The 21,193-nt window shown below is 58.1% G+C and overlaps 1 protein-coding gene and 1 long non-coding RNA gene across 4 annotated transcripts in view; one reads left to right on the top strand and one right to left on the bottom strand.

The window, feature by feature from the left end:
* The window catches only part of LOC146360415 (cGMP-dependent protein kinase 2-like), a 34,998-nt gene extending 17,249 nt beyond the window's left edge, over positions 1-17,749 (bottom strand). Inside the window, exons 1-10 of one of the 3 annotated variants that reach the window (XM_084835098.1) lie at positions 10,222-10,284; positions 9,854-9,986; positions 8,414-8,573; positions 8,110-8,276; positions 6,620-6,733; positions 5,032-5,137; positions 4,436-4,499; positions 4,240-4,317; positions 3,640-3,728; positions 1,433-1,498 (exon numbers count right to left, since the gene is read on the bottom strand). In XM_084835098.1, the coding sequence (XP_084691224.1) occupies positions 1,433-1,498; positions 3,640-3,728; positions 4,240-4,317; positions 4,436-4,499; positions 5,032-5,137; positions 6,620-6,733; positions 8,110-8,276; positions 8,414-8,573; positions 9,854-9,929 (920 nt within the window). In that variant the 5' untranslated portion in view covers positions 9,930-9,986; positions 10,222-10,284. Of the gene's footprint in view, positions 1-1,432; positions 1,499-3,639; positions 3,729-4,239; positions 4,318-4,435; positions 4,500-5,031; positions 5,138-6,619; positions 6,734-8,109; positions 8,277-8,413; positions 8,574-9,853; positions 9,987-10,221; positions 10,285-17,668 lie in introns of those variants that run through there. The other 2 variants (XM_084835171.1, XM_084835262.1) reach the window with 2 other exon arrangements.
* Positions 17,750-17,821: 72 nt separating this feature from the next.
* LOC146360416 (uncharacterized) lies at positions 17,822-20,131 on the top strand. The gene is made up of 3 exons (XR_014788087.1): positions 17,822-17,960; positions 18,486-18,616; positions 19,237-20,131. It is a non-coding gene; the product is annotated as an uncharacterized LOC146360416 (long non-coding RNA).
* Positions 20,132-21,193: the final 1,062 nt, after the last annotated feature.

The raw sequence follows: 21,193 nt of genomic DNA on the forward strand, positions 1-21,193 counted from the left end.
ATGCATTGCACATGTTAGGCATTTTATGTGAAAGTAAAACCTGATGATGATGAAACCCACATTTGACTCAGAAAGTACATTTATTTATTTTTGTTCATTACATTTCTGTACCGTCCAATAGCTGAAGCTGTCTTTGAAGCTGGCATAGAAATTACCCTCTTGTGTTTCAAGGAGCCTTTCTGGCTCTGCCACAAACCTCTCATTTGATATAACTCTCTTTGGCTACAGACAGAAGATTGTTTTTTCAGAACACTGAAGGTGGTTTGCAAGCAGGAGAGCTTGTGGCTGTACATTCATCACACTTTCATCCCGGGGCAAACAGGGGTTGCCTGTTTTGCATTGTTTCAAAAACCTGCCAAATCTGTTGGACCAGCAGTAGCTGCGGATCAAAAGAAATACATCGGCACATACCATGAGCAGCAAAGCCTTTCTGAATCCACTTTTAGCTCTATCAAAATCTATGTTCTGTCTGTAGCCTTTGTTTACCTGTGTCTTAACCCAACATTTTAAACATTTAACACTCCTAAAACAACAAAGCATCTTGTGACCCCTTAAAAAGCTAAGAGCTTTATTGGGGCAGAAGCTTTCATGTATTAAAGTCCACTTCATCAGATGCATGAAATGCTCTCCTCCACTGGTGTATGTATTTGCCAGCTCACAGAAATATATGGACACAGAGGTCGTGGTGGAGTAAACAGCGGGGCCAAAAGGCTACTGAAATGCAAGAGGTACTGTAGATCTGTTGACATTTTGATGCAAAGCTCAGATTTGTGCAAGACAACACTGGGATTCCCAACAGAATGTCTACTGTCCTTGCATATATTTGAGCCTGGCATAGAAATGGCCCTCTTGTGTTTGAAGGAGCTCTACCACAAACCTTTTCTTCACACTCTGTCCCCACATGCAAGTAGAGCCTACTCAGGAGAACACCACCTGCACCTGATGAAGTGGCTGCTAGTCCAGGAAGTTTCTGCTGCAATAAATTGGTCTGCCTTTAGGGTACCACAGGACTCTTTCTCACATGTGCTGCAACAGACTCACACAAGGACTCCCCACCCTGAACCTCCTGTGCTTGCTTGTCCTACAGCTGGGCTCCCTTCCAGGCAAGATTTGGTTCGCAAGGGGTTGGCTTGACTCCTCTCGAGTGTCTTTGCCCCTCTGGACCAAACACATCTCTCATATACCTGGTAAGATGCCCAGCAGCAGTAGCCCAAGGCTCCATCGAGGCCCTTCAGAGAGCGGAGCTGAGGCAGGGCTGGCAGGCGTTGCTTGCGGGACCTGGCTCAGCAGTTCCAGCACCCCGCCAAAGAGCACGGGAGGGCTCCGACAGGGCAGCTTTGAGCGGCAGGAGGGCTACTTGGGCCCCCAATGCCGGTGCCCCCCGTGACCCCCCCGCACACATAGGCGGCTCCCCCCCCCCCGTGTTACTCACTCCTTGGCTACTGCGATGCACGTGACCTCGTCCTGGGCCCGGCAGCTGGCTGTCCGGCGGATGTTGCTGCGTGCACGGAGAAGTGGAAAGATGGGCATGTGAGGGGAGCAGCCAAGAGCAACAGCTTCCCACCGCCGTCCCTCCAGCCAATGTGGCTGCAGCTCCGAGAGTGGAGGAGCCCCCAGGAAGCAGGCACACGTGTGAGTGGCCTGGTCCAGAGGCACACAAGCACGGGGGTCCCCTCTGAGGGTGCTGGCTGGGGTCAATGGAGTAAGGATGCTGCCAGGGTGCAGGGGGAGGCTCAGCTCATGCGCGCCATACGTCAAGGCCCTGGTCCCTGCCCGCCCCCGGCACTCCCAGGCCCGCCGTGTGCTCCTGCTGTTCACTCTGCCTTGCAAAAGGTGGGTGCTGTGTCAACATTAAGACTCTTAAACAAGCCCCTGTGGGCTCAAGCCCTGCTCCTCCCTCTGTCACGGGCTCATTGGGTGGCCCTGGAGAAGACAATTTGTCTCAGTTCCCGTCTGTGAAATGGGAGTAACACGGATCTATTTCCCAGAGTTGTGACGGAGTGGCCATGATGCCTTGCAAGCGAGCAATGCTCTCACGCTGATCCAACCCATCTTGCCACATCTTTCAAACAACCTATCTGCCTAGCTGCCAAAGCATCCCATTTTTAATCCATCATCTCTCACCCAGCAAAGGGAGAACCAGCATCTTGACGCCCACTGCATAATTCAATAGTGGCTGTCAATTAAATCCACCTCCATCCAAATGTGACAAAATGGACGAGGGTTCTTTGTTTCATCATCACTAGGGTCCTGTGTCACCTGGACATGCTGCCACTCTGACACCCCCAGCTGACACCCCCTTTCCAGGCCAGGATGAGGCATGCACAGCACTCCCAATGTCCCCTGTGTGTGCGTTGCTTCCAAGTATCCAGCGTATGTTACCTAGATTCGTTCTATGTTTTAATTTTATCTTACAGTGTCTTTGCTCCCTTTCCTGCCCCTTTTGATCTTCCCTTCAATCTGAGCTGGCATTCTGGAGTGTGGATTTCCTGACCCAGGACCAGGGACAGATCCCCCCCTACGATGCCTTGCCACTTACCAGCTCCTCCGGGATATTTGGATTCATGTGTATGGGGAAGGAAACGGGGGCTCATGCGAACAAGCCCAGCTCGGGGCTCCCCCACCCCTCCGGTCTAGGCAGTTAATTCGCTCATGCCTCTGGAATTGTCCTGGCCCAGAGGAAAATGGGAATGGGGCAAGCTCAGTCTGGGGGCAATTCACAGAATCACAGAATAGCAGGGCTGGAAGGGGCCTCCAAGGCCATCGAGTCCAGCCCCTGCTCAGTGCAGGAATCCAAGATGAAGCATCCCTGGCAGGTGGCTGCCCAGCCTAGGCTTGACTGCCTCCAGCGTGGGAGTGGCCCCCGCCTCCCCACTTTACTCCTGGGAGGGGAGGTTGTGGAGCAGGGGGCAGGAGGCACCATCGTCACAGGATGCACCTGTCACAGGTGTGCTTTGCAAATGGAAGGTAGTATATAAAAAGCAAGAGGTCAAGATAGGGGTGGGCAGAAGGCCGCTCTCCCGATGCTCTGGACTTCAGCTCCCAGAAGCCCCTGCCAGCATGGCCAGAGGCCAGGAGTGCCGGGAGCTGAAGTCCAGAACCCAGCGAATGCTGCCTTCTGCCCACCCCTGCTGCCCACCACACAGGAATATACAGAAGGGAAAGGGGGCAGCACAAGGCCGGCGAAGTGTTTGGGGACTGGGAAGGGCTGCCATTTGGTGATGGTGGAGGCGGCGGAGATCCCAAGCGCCTCCCCTTCAGGGCTGCCACTGCCGCTCCGAGCCAAGGGCCCACTTGGCAGGATGAGCCCCAGGTGTGAGCCAGGGCCAGCCTGGGCCTCGGCGCTTCAGGGGAGCGCAGCCCATGTCAGGGCCACTGCTGGGTCTGCAGGAGGGCCCCAGCCAGGGTCGTCCCGGAAGCCCGCGCAGGTTCAGGTGGATGGGCTCGGGGCCCGCCTGCAGCCCCCAGCCCCACACACCCCGGGAGGCTCCCACCCAGGTCCTGCTGGGCTGAGGGGGGCTTGGGTTCCAGCCCCCTCCTGACCCTCCCTCAGCCATGGGAGCTGGGCCCCCGGCAGTCCTGTTGCCTCCCCCAGGCCGATCCCCCAGCCCAGGGAGCCCACTCGGGCCCCACACTTACCGGAGGAGGGCGAGCTCCCCGAAGTGGTCGCCGGCCGTCAGCACTCGGATGCGCTCCTCCTGCCCCCCCACACTCCTGGTCACCTCAACCTGCGGAGGCCGGGGGGGGGGAATGAGGGCGGGCCCGTCCCTGCACCCTGGGCGCCTGGGGGGCGGTGTGTCTGGCCATCCCCTCCTGCCCTCCTCTGCAGCAGGCATGGCATGCAGGGGGCACAGGAGAATCGTGGGCCTGGCCCTCTGCCCTGTCCAGCTCTTGCCAGGGGGCTCCGGCAGTGGCCCAGCAGCCCCAGGAAAATGGTTCCTGGGCTTGGGGAGGGGTGGAGCGGATTCCTGAGGGCAGCTGTGAGGCGCAGGGGGGCAGGGACCCTGGCAAAGAGCCTCAGCTGGCGTGGAGGTGCTGGGTCGCTCCGCCAAGCCAGCAGGGGCAGGGCGGTGGTGGAATGAGGGGCGGGGCCGGGGCATGACTGGGAGCCTCGCTCCCTGATCCCACACGTGGACAGCCCTCTGGGGCAAGGGGAGGAACTCTGCACACGCTCAGAGGCTCTTCACTCTGATTTCACAAATTCCGGGATGGTGCAGCGGAGCGTGAGCGCGGACCCACCTGCCCACGAAGGATGAAGAAGAAGCTTCTGCCCTCGTCCCCTTCCTGGATGATGACTTCATTGTGGGTGAAGGAGCGCTGCAGGGAGCACAGGCAGACAAACGGGCGCTCCCTCTTCTGCGAGCGGCAGCAGGGGGCATTCGCCAGGACCCTGGCTGCCCCAGCCAACTCCGTGTGGGGTGGGGCGTGTGCTTACCTCCTCTGCAGAGTCCAGCAGCTGTGAGAGGGCAGCATCTGACAGACCTTGCAGGGGCTTCACCCTGGGGAGGGAGAGGAATGGTCCAGACACCCCAGGCAGAGAAGTGCTGGGGCTCACACCCACATGACAGCCACACACAATCATCTGGAACTGAAGCCTCACCTCCCCACTCATTCCAGACAGAGTTACTCAGCAGTGGTGAAGAAATGCCCTCCATGCATGCTCAGAGGCACCTTCTTCTCACTTGCAATTCAGTTCCACAGTCTGTCAGTCCTCAAAGGGACCCCCCACTGCTTCTTGTTTCCCCACAGGACCCCCCCCATCTGCTCCCACTCTGGCTTCTTATTTCTCCCACTCTGATTTCCGCTTCCTCCCTCCAAGCATCAAGCAGTCACCATTCTGGGAACCACATAGCTCCCTCTGTGGGGAAGCCTTCATGTTGCAAGAAACCCTGCTGCCCCACCTTTTTAAATACATTTATTGCATTTCTGCCCCACCTGTCCTCCAGCATGCTCAAGGTGGGGTTTCCTCCAACCCATTGTCCAGGATCCTAAAGGGAGGTCATTCTGCCACCACCACCACCCTTCACTCACCCACGGAGGCCTGCGAGGATCTCTGCGCGCCTCCGCTTGGCATTCTCAGTGATGATGGTGCGGTACGTCTGCCGGTCAATAGCCCACAGCTGCACCACAGTGAGCGCTGGGGAGACAGGGGCTGGGTTTAATCAGGGAGGGGGCCGCCATGCACCCTTCAACATCTGGCAGTGAAGAAGAGGCATGCATTCCTCGGGTCTGGCTGAGCAGAGAGTCTGCTGTCCATTGGTGTGCAAACGGATGCCATGGCACCTGGCAGTGGCATCCCCTGCTAAAGATGCTGGAAAGATTTCTTTCAAAATACATTTCCCCACATCTCCCAAAGCACAGAACTGTCAGATTTCAATGTCATAAATGTGCACGAGGGTGTTTCAGAACAGAATGGCAATTTTCAATATACAGCGTGGGCAGCTCTTTTGCCATTAACGATCTAAAACACCCTTGTATGTCATGATTGACACATAATGCTTCAAAATCCTGTAATAGTTCAGAGCGCACAAAATCTGAGGGGTACCAAAGTTCTCATTCTGGTACTAGGAAGAGAGTGCCAATTCAGAGGAGTAAACATGCCCCAGTGGGAGGGGCACATTCAGAACACGCCACCAGCCACTGGCCATACACACTGGGAGGAAACAGAGAAAGCAGACACTGTCTCTGTTTGATATGTAGAGTGAATGAGAGAGGATGCAATTGTACCATTGCCATGGCAACAGAACCAAGGATGCCCCAGCATCCAGCATGGCTTACAAAAGCAGAGCCCACCAAGGCCAGAGTACTAATGCACAGCTGCCTTCCCACCTCCACACCTCCCAGCCTCCCCAGGTCCAAGGAGACCGAAGTGCCCCATGCCACTGGGGGACAGTGGTCAGAACCCTTGGCACAGGCAGACACTCATCTGGGCAGGCTTGCTGCTAATGGGCGACGTGCAGGAGGAGAAGCCTTAGAAGGGCCATCCTGAAAACAAGAGACGCATTCAAAGTGTCCTCTCCTGGTTCTTGGTCTAATTATTTTAGATGGGTGGAAATATTTCCCAGCAGTTAAATGTTATGAGTAGCTGCGATCAAATTATTGCATCAAATTCCAGAAGGGCGGCCATGTTAGTCTTTTATAGCAAAAACAACAGAGAGATGCTGAGCACATTAAAGACTAAAAAATATCTGCATGAAAGCTTCTGCCATAACGCCTTTGTTTGTTTTTAAGGTGCCACAGGAGTCTCTTGTTCTGGCATTGTTTTAAAATCATTTTCATAACAATGCACAAACCTCCGACGGCGAGTGCAGCTGACACTCCCTCCGCTCCGCTCCGCTCCTGCCCCCCCCCCATTAGCTTCCCACCCTCCGCCCACCCAGGGAGCCGTATCCGAGGCCGGCTGCGCGGAGCGGGGCTGCGAGGGCCCTCCCATGGCTCCCAGCGTGCGTGAGCGGTGCCTTCGCTGCGCGTGGAGACACGCTGGCGGAGAGTGTGCGGGGCGGGGCGCCAAGTCCCGTGCCAGAGATCATCAGCAGAGCAGCCTGCAGAGCCGGGCGGGGCCGGGCCGGGGCCGGGGCGCGGGCAGCAACACCCCCGCCAGCGCCCTCCCCCTCCTTACCCGTAACGGTCGCTGTGCGCTGGCAGTGGTACAGCACCGCCAGCTCCCCAAAGACGTCCCCCGGGAGCAGCATGCGGAGCTGGCGCCCTTTCTGTGCCACGCTGAGCTCCCCCTCTGCAACACGAGAAGACGCCTGGGTCGCGTGCCTGGAGGCGCCGCTGCCGCTCACCCCGCGACGCCGCCCGCGGGAGCCTCCTCGACAGACACACCACGGCCACCGCCTTCAGTGCCGCTGCAGGGAGCCCGGCCAAATCCGGGGTGCGGGCGGTGGCGGCCACCTCTCTGTGGCGGCCAGCCGTGTTAGCGCGCCCTCCCAGCTCTGCTGGCGCGCTCCAGCTGGACGCAAGGTGCTCTGCGGCTGGCCAGCCCTTGGGCGCCCGCTCCCTGCAGAAACAGCCCTCGTCCGTGAATTCCCGCGCACCCACTTGGGGTCCACACGGCTGCGACTGAAGCTCGCCTGCCTGTAGCCAGCCTGGGGACAGAGGCCTGCCGTTTGGAAGGGGGCACGCGGGCGCTCCCTGGGACCAGCTCGGGACTTGGGCACCAAAGGCTGCGTGGCATGCGGCTCTCCTCTGCCCCGGGCAGCCATCCCGCCCTGTCTAAAGGGGCCCCGAGCTGCTGGCCACCCGCGCACCTCCACGGCTGCCCTGCATCGCTGCCAGCACCCGCTGCCGGGGCGGGGGGTGCCTCGACCAGCAGGCGGTTGCCCTCTCCCCACCTGGCGGGGGAGGAGCCAGCCTTCCTCCACTGTGCCGCCGGCGGGGTTTGAAGGACTCTTTCCCCAGTGGTGCTCATAGGCGCCCTGCACCAGGATGGACAGGCCCTTGGGAGAGCGAGCCCCCCCGCCCCGCCTCCAGCCGGCAGAGCGATCCAACTAGAACTGAGCCAAAAATCCCCAGAAGACCTTTTTGGAGAAAATGTCGGGGGGGGTCTCACGCCCCCCCCCCAGGCCCACCGTGCTCTGGAATGTGCCGGCTCTGGATACTCCTGGAGGGCGCAGAGTGGTGGCCAGTCCAGCCCCCGCCGCCTGAAGCAGCAGCCAGCCAGCCCCCTCCGGGGAAAAGCGGAGCGGCGCTCCTGCCTCCGCGCATGGCGAGCCCCGCCCCGGGACCCTGCTGCAGAATTTCTCCTCTCCCTGGGGAAATCTGCGAGGTTGCCCCCCCGCCCATTCTCTGCTGACGAACGGGATGGAGAACTGGGCTGCGGGCGCAGGGAGGATCTGAGGCCGGCAGGAGAAGCGTCCCTTTGGCCCTGGCTGGGAGAAACCCAGCTGGGTGTCCTGGGCGGGGGGCCGGCACTGCAGCACACAATGCCGTGGGGGGAGCCCCCCACAGAGCTGGTGCCGGGGGTGGGGGGCTGCCTACTGGGGGGCCCTCCTTCCTGGCCTGAGCCGTCCAAGCCAAGGGCGCAGCAGGATGGGGCCTCTGCAGCCGGCAGCCTGGCCGGCCCCCCTCCGCGGAGCATGCCCCTGGCCCCGCCCCGCCCCTCACCAGCCACGATGTACATGGTGTGCCCATCATCGCCCTCAGCCACGACAGTGTCGCCCGGCTGGCGCTGCTCTGGGGCGAAGCTCTCCACAAGCAGCTGGCTTTGCCCGTCACCCAGGCGCCGGAGGAATTCGCTGTGTTTCACCGCTTCCAGGATTAGGCCAGCATCCCTGGGGCAAGGGGGGAAAGGTGCAAGGGGCTGCTTATGCCTGCTGCCTCCCCCCACCCCCAGCTGCCCGCCACCCCAGAATCACACCAGTGGCTGCTGCCTCCTTGCAACCCTGGGGAGAGCACCCCGCCTGGTTACCTGGGGGACTTGGGGAGACGTGGCACCTGCCAGTCCCCCTCCACAGCGAGGGGCTCAGGGACGATGGCCTGCCCCCTCCTGCCGCTCCTGGCTTCCTCCACGGGGGATCGGTGTGGAGTGCCCTCCCCCGCCGGCCCTCCGGCATGCTCTGGATTCCCAGCTACAGCGGGCGTGGGTGGGAAGAGGGGGAGAGAGAGAACGTCTTGGCCTGGCATCCATTAGCTCCCTCTCTTCTCGCACCCCAGCTACACCAGCTCTCTTGTCTGCTGGCTTAGACAAACTGGTGTTTTCCTCCAGCCACCTTCCCGTCAGACTCGCCGGTCCCCTCTTCTAACTGGATGTGGCTCTTCTCTTTCCATACTCATCAGGGGCCACCACTGGATTGCCCTGAATTGTCCCTCACTCTGAAAGCACCACTTCAGAGGCAGCACCAGTGCAGGGGCTATCTGGAGCGTTGGACAAAGGGGGGGGGGACCAGGCTGACTCTCTAGGTGGCCTTGGGCCAGCCCCATCGCTCGCCCAGCCTCCTTCATAGGGTTGCTGTGGGAATAAAATGCAGGGGGCGCGGGGAGAGAGCCATACACACGAAGCTGAGCTCCTTGAAGGACGGGTGGGGCATTCAGCAGACCAATGGACAACGTGCGTCAATAAGTGTCCTGGCTGAGCGGGAGCTAGGGACGGGGCTGCCTTAGAGTGACAACGCCTGAGAGGGGCAGCGGGGGGATCCTTCCGACCAGATGCCCTGGGGCCCCAGGGGAAGGCCTGCCGCACCTGGGCCTGGAAGAGCCCCTGCAGGGATCGCCAAGCCCCTCGCGGCTGGGACGCCCTGATGAGGAGGACGCAGCGGGGCAGCCTTCCCCGACCTTGCGCCCTGGATGCGTTGGACTACAGCTCCCACGCTGGCTGGAGAGGATGGGGGTGGCAGTGCAACACATCTGGAGGGCGCCAGGTCAGGGAAGGCCGCAATAGGCAGGAAGAGCTGGAAAGGCCACCTGTTGAACTGCGGCCGAGCTCCCCCGGGGAGACTGGTTGCTGCCGAAGCCGAGCGGAAACGCCTCGGGGCGCGGCGGGGCGCCACCTGCGAGGATCCCACAGGCGCAAGGGGGTCTCCAGCCTGGAAAGCTGGACAAATCCGCAGGAGGGGGCGTGGGCGGAAGCAGCCTTGGCGGAGACAAGGGGGCGCGGCCCTGGCAGCTCCGGCGCCCCTCGGACTGGCCCACGCGGCACAGTCTCCCAGGACGTTCTCCTGCGCAAGCCCCGCTCACGCGCCCCTGCCCAGAGCCCCGTCGGGTCCGCGGGGAGGGCGCCGGCGCGCGTGGGTTTCCTTCCGCCGGGGCGGCTCTCGCCGGCGAGACCCCGAGGGCCCCCCTGTGCAGCAGCCGTCCTCCTCCCGCGACCCCCTGGGTCCGCCTGCCAGCCCGCGCCGGGGTGCCCCCTTACCTGGCTGGGGCAGCGCCATGCTCTCCAGGAAGCCCCGCTCCTCCCGCAGGCGCAGCTCCCGCAGGCGCAGGTCCATGGCCCCTCCGCGCTTCGGCTCGCGAGTCGGGGAGCCGCGACACCGTTCGTCGCGGCTCTGCCAGGAGGGAGGGAGAAGAGTCCGTCGGGGCTGGGGGAGCCGGAGCCGGGTGGGGACAGGTCAACCCGGGGAAGGGGCAGCGGCCCACCCCCCACCCCGCGGCGCGCCCGGCCGCATCCTGCGCCCCGCCGAGCCTCCCGCCGCCGCCCCCTCGCCCCGCTGTCACCCCCGCCCTGGCCTCTCGCGGTCCTCCCCCCGCGGCGCCCCCGCCCCCGCCCCCGGCCAGCGGCACCTGAGCTCAGCTCCGGCGGCGGCTCTGCTGCGCTCTGGCCGCCGCTCCAGCCGCCGAGCGAGCGCGGTGCTGCCGCCGGGGAGGCAGTGAGTCACCCCAGCCCCTGCGGGCGGGGGAGGGCGGGCAGGTGGGCGTGCCGCCGCCTCGCCGAGGCTCGGCCAGGCTGCTGGCGCTGCCGCTGCGGGCGCGCCCCTGCCTGCCCCGGGCGCTCCGGCGCCAAGCAGGATGCCCGGACGTTACCAGGCAACCAGCCGGGCAAGCATCTCAGTCACTCCCAGGATTCTCCCACTGCAACAGGCATCGGGGGGGTGGGGGGTGTCCCCGAAGAATCCGGAGCCAAGGGGCCCGCCCTCGGGGGCTGGTCGGGGGAAGCTCCCCGGCCCGTCGGCCTCGGGTCAAGGGGAGCAGGTCAAGTGCGCCGCAGACCCCCCCACCTCCCGGGGAACGTTGAAATGAGAACCGCGGGGCGGGCGGAGCCAAACCCCAAATCTTGCGTCTCTGCTGCACTTGTCCCAAGAAACAGAACGAGGCACGACTCCCGGGAGGAGACTCTGTCGCGGGGCGCCCACACAGGAGTGGGTCTCCGTGTTTCGTAGACGGCTCGACGCGGCTCTCTGCAACCTGGTGGCGGCGGCTAAAGACACCCCCCCCCCCCCCGCCGGGAACTGCCTGCGGACTCCCCTGCCCCGCGCCAGCAAGGTCGCCACGGAGGGAGTCGCGCTCAGTGGCCCTCCCACCCACGCCGAGTCCGGGAGAGCTTATTCGGAGCCAGGAAACGCCCCTCCCGCCCCCCAAATCCTGCGTCTCAGTGTCACGGCTCGCGCAGTGGAGGCTGCGGGCTCCGTGAATCCATTCTGGGTTTCAGTCAGAGGAGCTAAAGGAGCTATCCAAAGTGCCGAACCCTGTCCCTAAAATGGGTTCAGAGTTCTGGCTGAGACCCAGAGCGGATTCACTGCCCCACTGACCTCGGAGCCGCCAGGTTGCACTGGCTCGGCGCAGCCCAGCTGGGATGCGGCGTTAGGAACGCCCGCCCACGAAAGCAAATCATGGGAAGCCATACACCGGAGCAGCGCGAGAGTGCCCGTGAGCATGTCAGAGGCGCTCTTCCCTAGCCACTGCGAGGGCGCCCTCCCGGGACCGGAGGCGAGGCCGTGCCAGGGCCGCTGGCCCTCGCATGAGGCTGGCAGAGGGAAGGCGCTGGAGGCCGGAGCCGGCCAGCGCTCGCCCGGCTACCCCTCCGGCCCACTGCCCGCTGGCTTGCCCTCCGGGTCAGCGGGCGCTCGTGTGCAGGGGAGAAGGGGGCGCCTCCGGCCCGGGCCGCCGGACGTCTTGGGCCGGCGGCTCTGAAGGCCGCCAGGGGGCGCGAGGAAGCCCCAGCAGCGCCCTTAGGAGGGCTGGGCCAGATGGAGCAGCCAGGCTGTCGCTCAGCAGAGCCCCCGCCGGCCTGCGGGCGATCCTCCGCGGCGCGCCAGCTCCCTGGCGAGGCCGGCGCACTGGCCGCCTCCCCTCGGGGCAGCTCCTCCCCGCGCGGCGGGCCGAGGGCCCGGCTCGGCCCGTCCCGGGGGCACCTCTGCCTCCGGGGAAGGGAAGGGAGGACCTCCCAGCTGGTTGCACGTGGCCGCCGGCTGTTCCGGGGGACCCAGTTCGCGGGAAAGGCCGCCTGCTTGGGGCGCTGGCGCTGCGCGTGGGGCTCGCCGCCGCTGGCTTGCGACGGGCGTCCTCGGCCCTGGTCGCAGCGCATCGCGCGCGGGGAGAAGGGCCGCCGCCGCCGCCGGCCTCCTTTCGGGCTGGCGTCGGCAGAGAGGGCGACCCGGCTCCCGGGGGCGAAACGCGGCCCGTGCGCGTGCGCGGCAGTGATGTGTGGGGCCGCAGGCCGGCCCGGCCCCCACGTTCCGGAAAGCTCGAGGCGCCAGGACTCTCCTCTGCGAACGCGCGGCCGGGCCCAGGGTCATTAAGTAGCAGTTACAGGAACTCTGGGGGAAAGCGACCAAGTTGTACTTGAGTTCTTGGTTCTAAGGGAAGCAAAAGCCGAGTGTAGTCAAACGCGTACCCTGGATTTTAGGAAAGCTGATTTTCATAAACTCAGAACAATGATCAGGAAGGTCCCATGGCAAGCGACGCTAGCGAGAAAAGGAGTCATAGAATCATAGAATAGTAGGGTTGGTAGGATGGCCTACAAGGCCATCGAGTCCAACCCCCTGCTCAATGCAGGAATCCAAGTCAGAGCATCCCTGACAGATGGCTGTCCAGCCTCGTCTTGAACGCCTCCAGTGTGGGAGAGCCCACCACCTCCCCAGGTCATTGGTTCCGTTGTATTGCTCTTACAGTCAGGATGTTTTTCCTGATATTCAGCCGGAATCTGGCTTCCTGTCACTTGAGCCCATTATTCCGTGTCCTGCACTCTGGGATGATCGAGAAGAGATGCTGGCCGCCTTCTCTGTGACAACGTTTCAAGGACTTGAAGAGTGCTATCATATCTCCCCTCAGTCTTCTCTTCTCAGGGCTAAACATGCCCAGTTCTTTCAGTCTCTCTTCATAGGGCTTTGTTTCCAGTCCCCTGATCACCTTTGTTGCCCTTCTCTGAACCCTCTCCAGTTTGTCTGCATCCTTCTTAAAGTGTGGTGCCCAGAACTGGACACAGGACTCCAGATGAGGCCTAACCAGTGCTGAGTAGAGGGGAACTATTATTTCCTGGGATTTGGAAGCGATGCTTCTATGAATGCAGCCCAAAAGAGCATTGGCCTTTTTTGCAGCCACATCACATGGTTGGCTCATATTCAGCTTGTGATGGACAACAATTCCAAGATCCTTCACGCTTGTAGTGTGGTTGAGCCATGTCTCCCCCATCTTGTAACTGTGCATTTGCTTTCTTTTTCCTAGGTGCAGAACTTGGCATTTATCCCTATTCAATGTCATTCTGTTGTTTTCTGCCCAGCGCTCCAGTCTATCCAGATCACTTGAATTTGGTTTCTGTCTTCCAAAGTAGTAGCTATCCCGCCCAATTTGGTGTCATCTGCAAATCTGATCAGCATTCCCTGCACCTCCTCCTCCAAGTCATTCATAAAAATGTGGAAGAGCCCTGGGCCCAGGACTGAGCCCTGCGGTACCCCACTCGTTACCTCTCCCCAGTTGGAGAAGGTCCCATTGATAAGCACTCTTGGAGTCCGAGTCTGTAGCCAACTGTGGATCCACCGGATCGTTGTTTCATCTAGCCCACTTTGAGCTAGTTTGCTCATCAGGATATCATGGGGCACTTTGTGGAAAGCTTTGCTGAAGTCGAGGTATATGATGTCCACAGCATTCCCACGGTCCACAAGGGAGGTGACTTGATCCAAAAATGAGATCAGATTTGTCTGGCAGGACTTGTTTTTGACAAATCCATGTTGGCTTCGAGTAATCATGGCATTGTTGTCAAGGTGCTTCCAGATGGATTCCTTTATGATCTGCTCCAGAATTTTCCCAGGGATTGATGTCAGACTGACTGGTCTGTAGTTCCCAGGTTCCTCCTTTTTACCCTTTTTGAAGATAGGGACAACATTAGCCCTCCTCCCGTCATCTGGCACTTCCCCCGTCCTCCATGATTTCTCAAAGAGAATAGACAGCGGTTCTGAGAGTTCTTCTGCCAGTTCCCTTATTACTCTAGGATGCAGTTCATCTGGCCCTGGAGATTTGAACTCATTCAAAGTAATGAGGTGTTCCTTGGCCATATGCCTATCGATCTCAAGCTGCAATCCTGCCCCTTCAGTCTGTAATTGGCCTTTGCCAGGGGGGTCATAGACCCTCTTTTGGGAGAAGACTGAGCCAAAGTAGGAATTGAGCACCTCTGCCGTTTCTTTGTCATCCGTTATCGTTTTCCATCCTGATTTAATAGCTGAACCACGTTTTCATTCTTCTGTCTTTTACTCTGAGAGCAAGCATAGTGTAGTGGCTAGAGTGTTGGACTGGGAGCCAGGAGATCCAGGTTCTAGTCCCTGCTTAGCCATGGAAGTTCACTGGGTGACTTTGGGCCAGTCACAGACTCTCAGCCCAACCTACCTCACAGGGTTGTTGTTGTGAGGATAAAATGGAGAGGAGGAGGAGGAGAATATAAGCCACCTTGGGTTCCTTGCAAGAGGAAAAAAGGCAGGATATAAATGCAATAAATAAATAATAAATAAATACTCTGCATGTCTCTGAAGAAAGCCTTTTTGTGGCTTTTAGCATCCCTCGCTAACCTCAGCTCATTCTCAGCTTTAGCCTTCCTGACACCATCCCTGCAACTCTGTGCTACCTGCCTGTACTCTTCCTTTGTTACTTGGCCTTCTTTCCACTTCCTATATGTGTCCTTGTTTGTTTTCAGGTCATCCCTAAGCTTTTTGTGGAGCCACATTGGCTTCTTCTGTTGTCTTCCACCTTTTCTTCTTGTTGGAATTGTTTGTGATTGTGCCTTGAGAATTTCCTTTTTTAAAAGCTCCCACCCATCCTGGACTCCTTTTCTCGTTAGTGTTGCTTGCCATGGGACCTTACTGATCACTGCTCTGAGTTTATTAAAATCAGTTTTCCTAAAATCCAGGGTACGCGTTTGACTACACTCTGCTTTTGCTTCCCTTAGAACCAAAAACTCAAGTACAACATGGTCACTTTCCCCCAGAGTTCCTGTAACTGCTACTTGATCCACTCGGTCATCTCTGTGGGTTAGGATCAAGTCAAGGATAGCCGATCCTCTAGTTCCTTCCTCTACTTTCTGTAGGAGGAAGTCATCCGCCACACAAATCAGGAATTTCCTGGAGGGGCCATGTTTTGCAGAATTTGTCTCCCAACAAATATCGGGGAAATTGAAGTCCCCCATTACTACTACATCATGCTTCCTTAAAACATTGGCTATTTGCTTTTCAAAAGTTTCATCCTCGTCTTCTCCTTGGTTGGGTGGCCAGTAGTAGACTCCGACCACCAGGTTCCTTTTATTCTTTGCTCCATTTATTTTGATCCAGATGCTCTCGATGGGGCTACCAAGCTGCTCCTCCTGTATTTCTGCGCAGAGATATGTCTTTTTCACATACAGTGCAACCCCACCCCCCTTTCTGTTCCTCCTGTTCTTTTTGAACAAGTTATATCCTTCAATTGCTGTCTTCCAGTCATGAGAGTCATCCCACCAAGTCTCAGTTATACCTATCAGGTCATAATTTCCCTCTTGTATTAAGAGTTCAAGTTCATTCTGTTTGTTTCCCATACTCTGGGCATTAGTGTATAGACATCGAAGACCATGTGCTTCATAGTCTGACTTTCTTCCTACATGTGTCTGAAGACTATTATTGGGCGCTATCAGAGCTGTTCTCTCCGTTGCAGTGCATGCGCCTACGTCCATTGTTACCCCCAACATTACATCTCCCTTCCCCGTAGGTTTCAGTCTAAAGCCCTCCTGATGAAGTTCAGGATAAAGAAAGAAAGAAAGAAATGGAGCAAAGAATAAAAGGAACCTGGTGGTTGGAGTCTACTACCGGCCACCCAATCAAGGAGAAGACAAGGATGAAACTTTTGAAAAGCAAATGACCAATTTGCTTTTCAAAATAGCCAATTTGCAAATAGCCAATTTGCTTTGACTTGATCCTAACCAACAGAGATGACCGAGTGGATCAAGTAGCAGTTACAGGAACTCTGGGGGAAAGCGACCATGTTGTAGTTGAGTTCTTGGTTCTAAGGGAAGCAAAAGCTGAGTATAGTCAAACGTGTACCCTGGATTTTAGGAAAGCTGATTTTAATAAACTCAGAACAATGATCAGGAAGGTCCCATGGCAAGCGACGCTAACGAGAAAAGGAGTCCAAGATGGGTGGGAGCTTTTAAAAAAGGAAATTCTCAAGGCACAATCACAATTCCAACAAGAAGAAAAGGTGGAAGACAATGCTGTAGACATCATATACCTCGACTTCAGCAAAGCTTTCGACAAAGTGCCCCATGATATCCTGATGAGCAAACTAGCTCAAAGTGGGCTCGATAAAACAACGATCTGGTGGATCCACAGTTGGCTACAGACTCGGACTCCAAGAGTGCTTCTCAATGGGACCTTCTCCAACTGGGGAGGGGCAACGAGTGGGGTACTGCAGGGCTCAGTCCTGGGCCCAGTGCTCTTCAACATTTTTATTAATGACTTGGAGGAGGAGGTGCAGGGAATGCAGATCACATGTGCAGATGACACCAAATTGGGTGGGATAGCTAATACTTTGGAAGACAGAAACAAAATTCAAAATGATCTGGATAGACTGGAGCGCTGGGCAGAAAACAACAGAATGACATTGAATAGGGATAAATGCCAAGTTCTGCACCTAGGAAAAAGAAAGCAAATGCACAGTTACAAGATGGGGGATACGTTGCTCAACCACACTACAAGCGAGAAGGATCTTGGAATTGTTGTCCATCACAAGCTGAATATGAGCCAACCATGTGATGTGGCTGCAAAAAAGGCCAATGCTCTTTTGGGCTGCATTCATAGAAGCATCGCTTCCAAATCCCAGGAAATACTAGTTCCCCTCTACTCAGCACTGGTTAGGCCTCATCTGGAGTCCTGTGTCCAGTTCTGGGCACCACACTTTAAGAAGGATGCAGACAAACTGGAGAGGATTCAGAGGAGGGCAACAAAGATGATCAGGGGACTGGAAACAAAGCCCTATGAAGTGAGACTGAAAGAACTGGGCATGTTAAGCCTTGAGAAGAGAAGACTGAGGGGAGATATGATAGCACTCTTCAAGTCCTTGAAACGTTGTCACAGAGAAGAAGGCCAGCATCTCTTCTCGATCATCCCAGAGTGCAGGACACGGAATCATGGGCTGAAGTGACAGGAAGCCAGATTCCGGTTGAACATCAGGAAAAACTTCCTGACTGTAAGAGCAATATGACAATGGAACCCATTCCCTAGGGAGATGGTGGGCTCTCCCACACTGGAGGCATTCAAGACGAGGCTGGACAGCCATCTGTCAGGGATGCTCTGATTTAGATTCCTGCACTGAGCAGGGGGTTGGACTCGATGGCCTTCTAGGCCCCTTCCAATCCTACTATTCTATGATTCTATGGTGCCAGATGCGTGGCTCCTCGACGGGTGGGGCATGCACTCTACCCATGCCCAGAGCTTCTCTTCTTTCTGTTTCATGTAGTGCAGAGTGGGGCCGTAAAGAAGTGTTGCCGGCTGAGTCTTGCCACGGATCCAGCTCTGTGCATGGCCCCATTTCCCAGGCACATATACGACTCTTGCAGGTATCGGAGAGATCCGCGCAAAACTCTTCCGGGCTGTGGCTTCGGATGCAAAGACATGCCATTGGGCCCCCAGCAGACGTCCTTGTGGGCCTCCCGCCCCACTCTGATTTGGGGAGGACCCAGTTCCAAGGACTGTGGCCTCGTTCCCTCCCCTCCACACCATGCTCACCCCTTCCCCAAGCGGAGGCCACCCCCCAACTGCCCCCCACCCATTCCATTCACCTCTTACCCCAGCCTTGGCCAAACCTGCCCTGTGCGGGGTGCTGTGTCAGCCTTGCCGGAAGCCTTGTGGGTCCCTGATCTGCCTGGCGCCTGCCACACCCTGCCTGTGTCAGTTACACATTAATCCGGGAGCTGCTCTCCCCCCGCCCCCCCAGATGATGTCTCACCAGCCAGAGGCCTGCAGTTGTCGCAGCAGCCTTTGATCGCAAGGAGACGAGCCGGGAGTCCGGGCCATGGCACGTCGCAAAAGTAGCAGGCGGGGTCTGTCGCATCGCCAGAGGTGGACCTGGAGGTGGAGAGACGGTTGCTGAAACAGCCCCCTTCTGACCCTGGAGGGGTGGACCACATCCATGAACGGGAGGCCCACGCAAGCCCTTGGCCTTTTGCTCTGACGTCCCGTGTTTGACACGGGGGGGGGGCTCTTATGAGGGGTAGAATGGGACTGAGACCAGGTGTGAGCCCCTGAGAAAGGTCTGAGCCCACCCCAGGAGAGCCTGGAGGGGGAGGGAGGAGCCATGTTGCCCCTCACAGAGCCAGCAGCCCCACTTAAGGATGGCCCATGGCGGCGGGGGCGGGGGAGGGAGAGGGCCAGCCTTGATCTCCACAGCCTGTGCCGCTTCTCCCCTGAGGCTGCCTTGGAGCAGCAGAACAGAGCTTTGGCAGCTCCACGGCCCACAACCACAACCGGCCACAAAGCAAGAGCCCTGCACAGTTCCCTCCACTCTGTGTGTGAACAGAGAGGGAAGTGGATTTGCAAAGCGCCAGGCCAGCACCGCTAGGCCAGAGAGCCCTTCACAAAGTGCCTTTCCTTTGTCAGGATGTTCCCTTGCTAAGACTTGGAGATGGAAGACTCAGTGGCAAACCCCAGCTGAGCGGCCTTGCTGCTGTTGGGAGGAGAAGAGGAGCGAAGAAAGAAGGCAAGCAAGGTGGACATCCGCAGTGACTGTGGTGGGTTTCGTTGATCTGCTTTTAACAGGGGCGTCCTGAAAATGCAGAGGGGGGCATTTGCTGGTGAGGTTGGTGACCCAGCATGGGAATGGCAGGAATGCCTGCCTGCCTCTCCGTGACAGATGCACCAGAGAGGAGACGCGGAAGACGCAGCCTCCTGCTGCGTAGAGGGGTCCTGGCCCAGCCCACCAGCGCTGCCCTCCGCTGGCTGAGAGAGGCGCTCCTTCGGGTGGGGCCTTCTTTCCCAGCCCTCCCTGGAGAAGCTGCTGGGGACTGAACCTGGGGCTCTCTGCATGCCGAGCAAGGTTCTGCCCCTGAGCGACTGAGCCCCCCACTCCCCCGCAGAGTATGGCCATGTGGTGAGGAGAGGTGGGCTTGGGGGGCCATTGAGGGGAGCAGAGAGGCAGACAAATCCAGCCCAGGGGGCATGGCCCATCCCCTTCCACAAGCCCCGTGACATGGGTGTTGGAGGGATTCGGGCCATGAGTCGCTGAACCCGAGGTTGAAGGGCTAATATGCACCTGAGTCAGGTGGGAGGGGTCTCTGGGAGATCGCATTGCCTTTTCCTTATCTCCTCCCCCTGCTTGCCTACTCTTTTTCTTCCTCCTTCCTCCTGCAAGGGTTGCTGACCATGAGGCTGACCTCAGCCATCTTACCTTGAGACGTAAGCTTGTTATATCTCCAGCGAAGCCTGTCCTTCACCCACCACTCACCACAGATCTCTTTTGTCTGCATCTGTGGCTACTGACAGGGGGCTGATTCGGGCTTCAGGTTATGAGGCCCAGCAGCCAATAAAGAAGAAAAAGGCTTCCTCAAGCATAAGGATCAAGTACTGAGCAAGCTGAAGCCCACGTCAGGAAACCTGTTACGTGCAACGGCGGGACTAGCAGTTGGGCCAGTAAGAAGCAGGGGGCAGCGGCCACGTCCTCCGCAGAAGCAGAATACGTGGCAGCAGCCAGTGCATGTCAGGAAGTGATTTGGCTCAGACGATTCTTCACTGGCATGGGACTGGAGAACACGCAAGCCACAGGGCTGCACGAAGACAATCAGCGGTGCCTGAAGCTGGCATTGAGCGAGAAGCTGAGGCCACGGACGAAGCACACTGGCGTGAGGCACCACCAGATAAGGACCTAGTAGAGCAAGTGGTGACTGACCAGAAGCATTGCCCAACTGACGAAACGGTGGCAGGGGAGCTGACAAGCCTCTGCCGGGGGAACTGCATCAGCGCCACCTGAGGGACATGGGATTAGTGCAGTGACCCATTGCCCTCAAGAAGGGGTGTTGGAGGATAAGGGCCATGAGTCACTTAACCTGAACTTGAAGGGTTAATGGGTACCTGAGTTGCGGGGGGGATCTCTGGGAGGTCGTCCTGCCTTTTCCTCGTCTCCTCCCCCACTCGCCTATTCTTCTCCCTACTCCCCCTGCAAGGGATGCTGACCATGGGGCTGACCTCAGCCAACCTACCTCGAGATGGACGTTTGCTATATCTCCAGTAAAGTTTGTCCTTAACCCACCACTTGAGTGTGCTTTGTCTACATCTGTGGCTACTGACGGGGGCAAGGGGGCTGATTCAGACTTCATTGGGGAGCTGAACAAGAGCACAGCAGCTCCTGTTCAGGAGGATGTACAGACCATGGTGGCCTTTGGATCTCTGCCTCAGGCACACCCATTTCTATGGCCCGCTGACATGCCTAAGCACGCACAGGCACACACACAGTGTGCCCATCCTCAGGTGACATAGCAGCATGCAACACGTGTAGCAACTTCTGGTCAAATTCTCCCCTTTCCCCTGAATAAAGCTCTGGGCCTTTGAGACTCCTGCAGGTCTAATTAATTTCAGCAGGGGTGGCATACTTCTGGTAGATTGCTCCCCATGTAAGTGGGGGTGGGGTGGGGAGGAGGTCTGGAGAGGCTGTCTGCTAGGGGCATGCTGTGCGGTCTGTGGGGGCCTGTTGCGCTTGTGCTGCTCTTGGCCAAGGGGGTGCGGCTGTGGCCTCTTCTGACCTGGTGATTCCACCATGAAGAGACTCATTCCTGCAGCCTCCTGCACATGAACAAACACTCCCTTTGCAAAGATCTGCCCACATAGCTCATTTTGTTGTCTGTGTGCAGCATTGTTAAGCTCCTCTTGAAGACAAGCACAGTTTGATGGAGCCAGGAAGAGCAAGCAGAAAAGAGTATTTCATTGTTCTATTAACACCAGCCAATTGCACGTTTTAATGCATCATCCTTTTCTACTCCTCCCCCTTGCACCAACCCTGTGATGTAATGCACCTGTTGTACCCATTTTCTGGATGGGGAGCTATAAGTGACTTGCCGAGTGCCCCTCACCATTACACAAGTCTCCTGGCCTTCCAAGAGCCAGGAGACTTGTCAAGTTCTTGTCAAGTTCTGCACCTAGGAAAAAGAAACCAAAGGCACAGTTACAAGATGGGGGATACATGGCTCAACAACACTACAAGCAAGAAGGATCTTTGAATCGTTGTCGATCACAAGCTGAATATGAGCCAACAGTGTGATGTCCAGTTCTGTGTCCAGTTCTGGGCACCACACTTTAAGAAGGATGCAGACAAACTG

Source organism: Heloderma suspectum, chromosome 1 (assembly GCF_057233095.1).
Source record: "Heloderma suspectum isolate Gila_16-S chromosome 1, 16-S_ref, whole genome shotgun sequence".
Lineage (NCBI taxonomy): Eukaryota > Metazoa > Chordata > Lepidosauria > Squamata > Helodermatidae > Heloderma > Heloderma suspectum.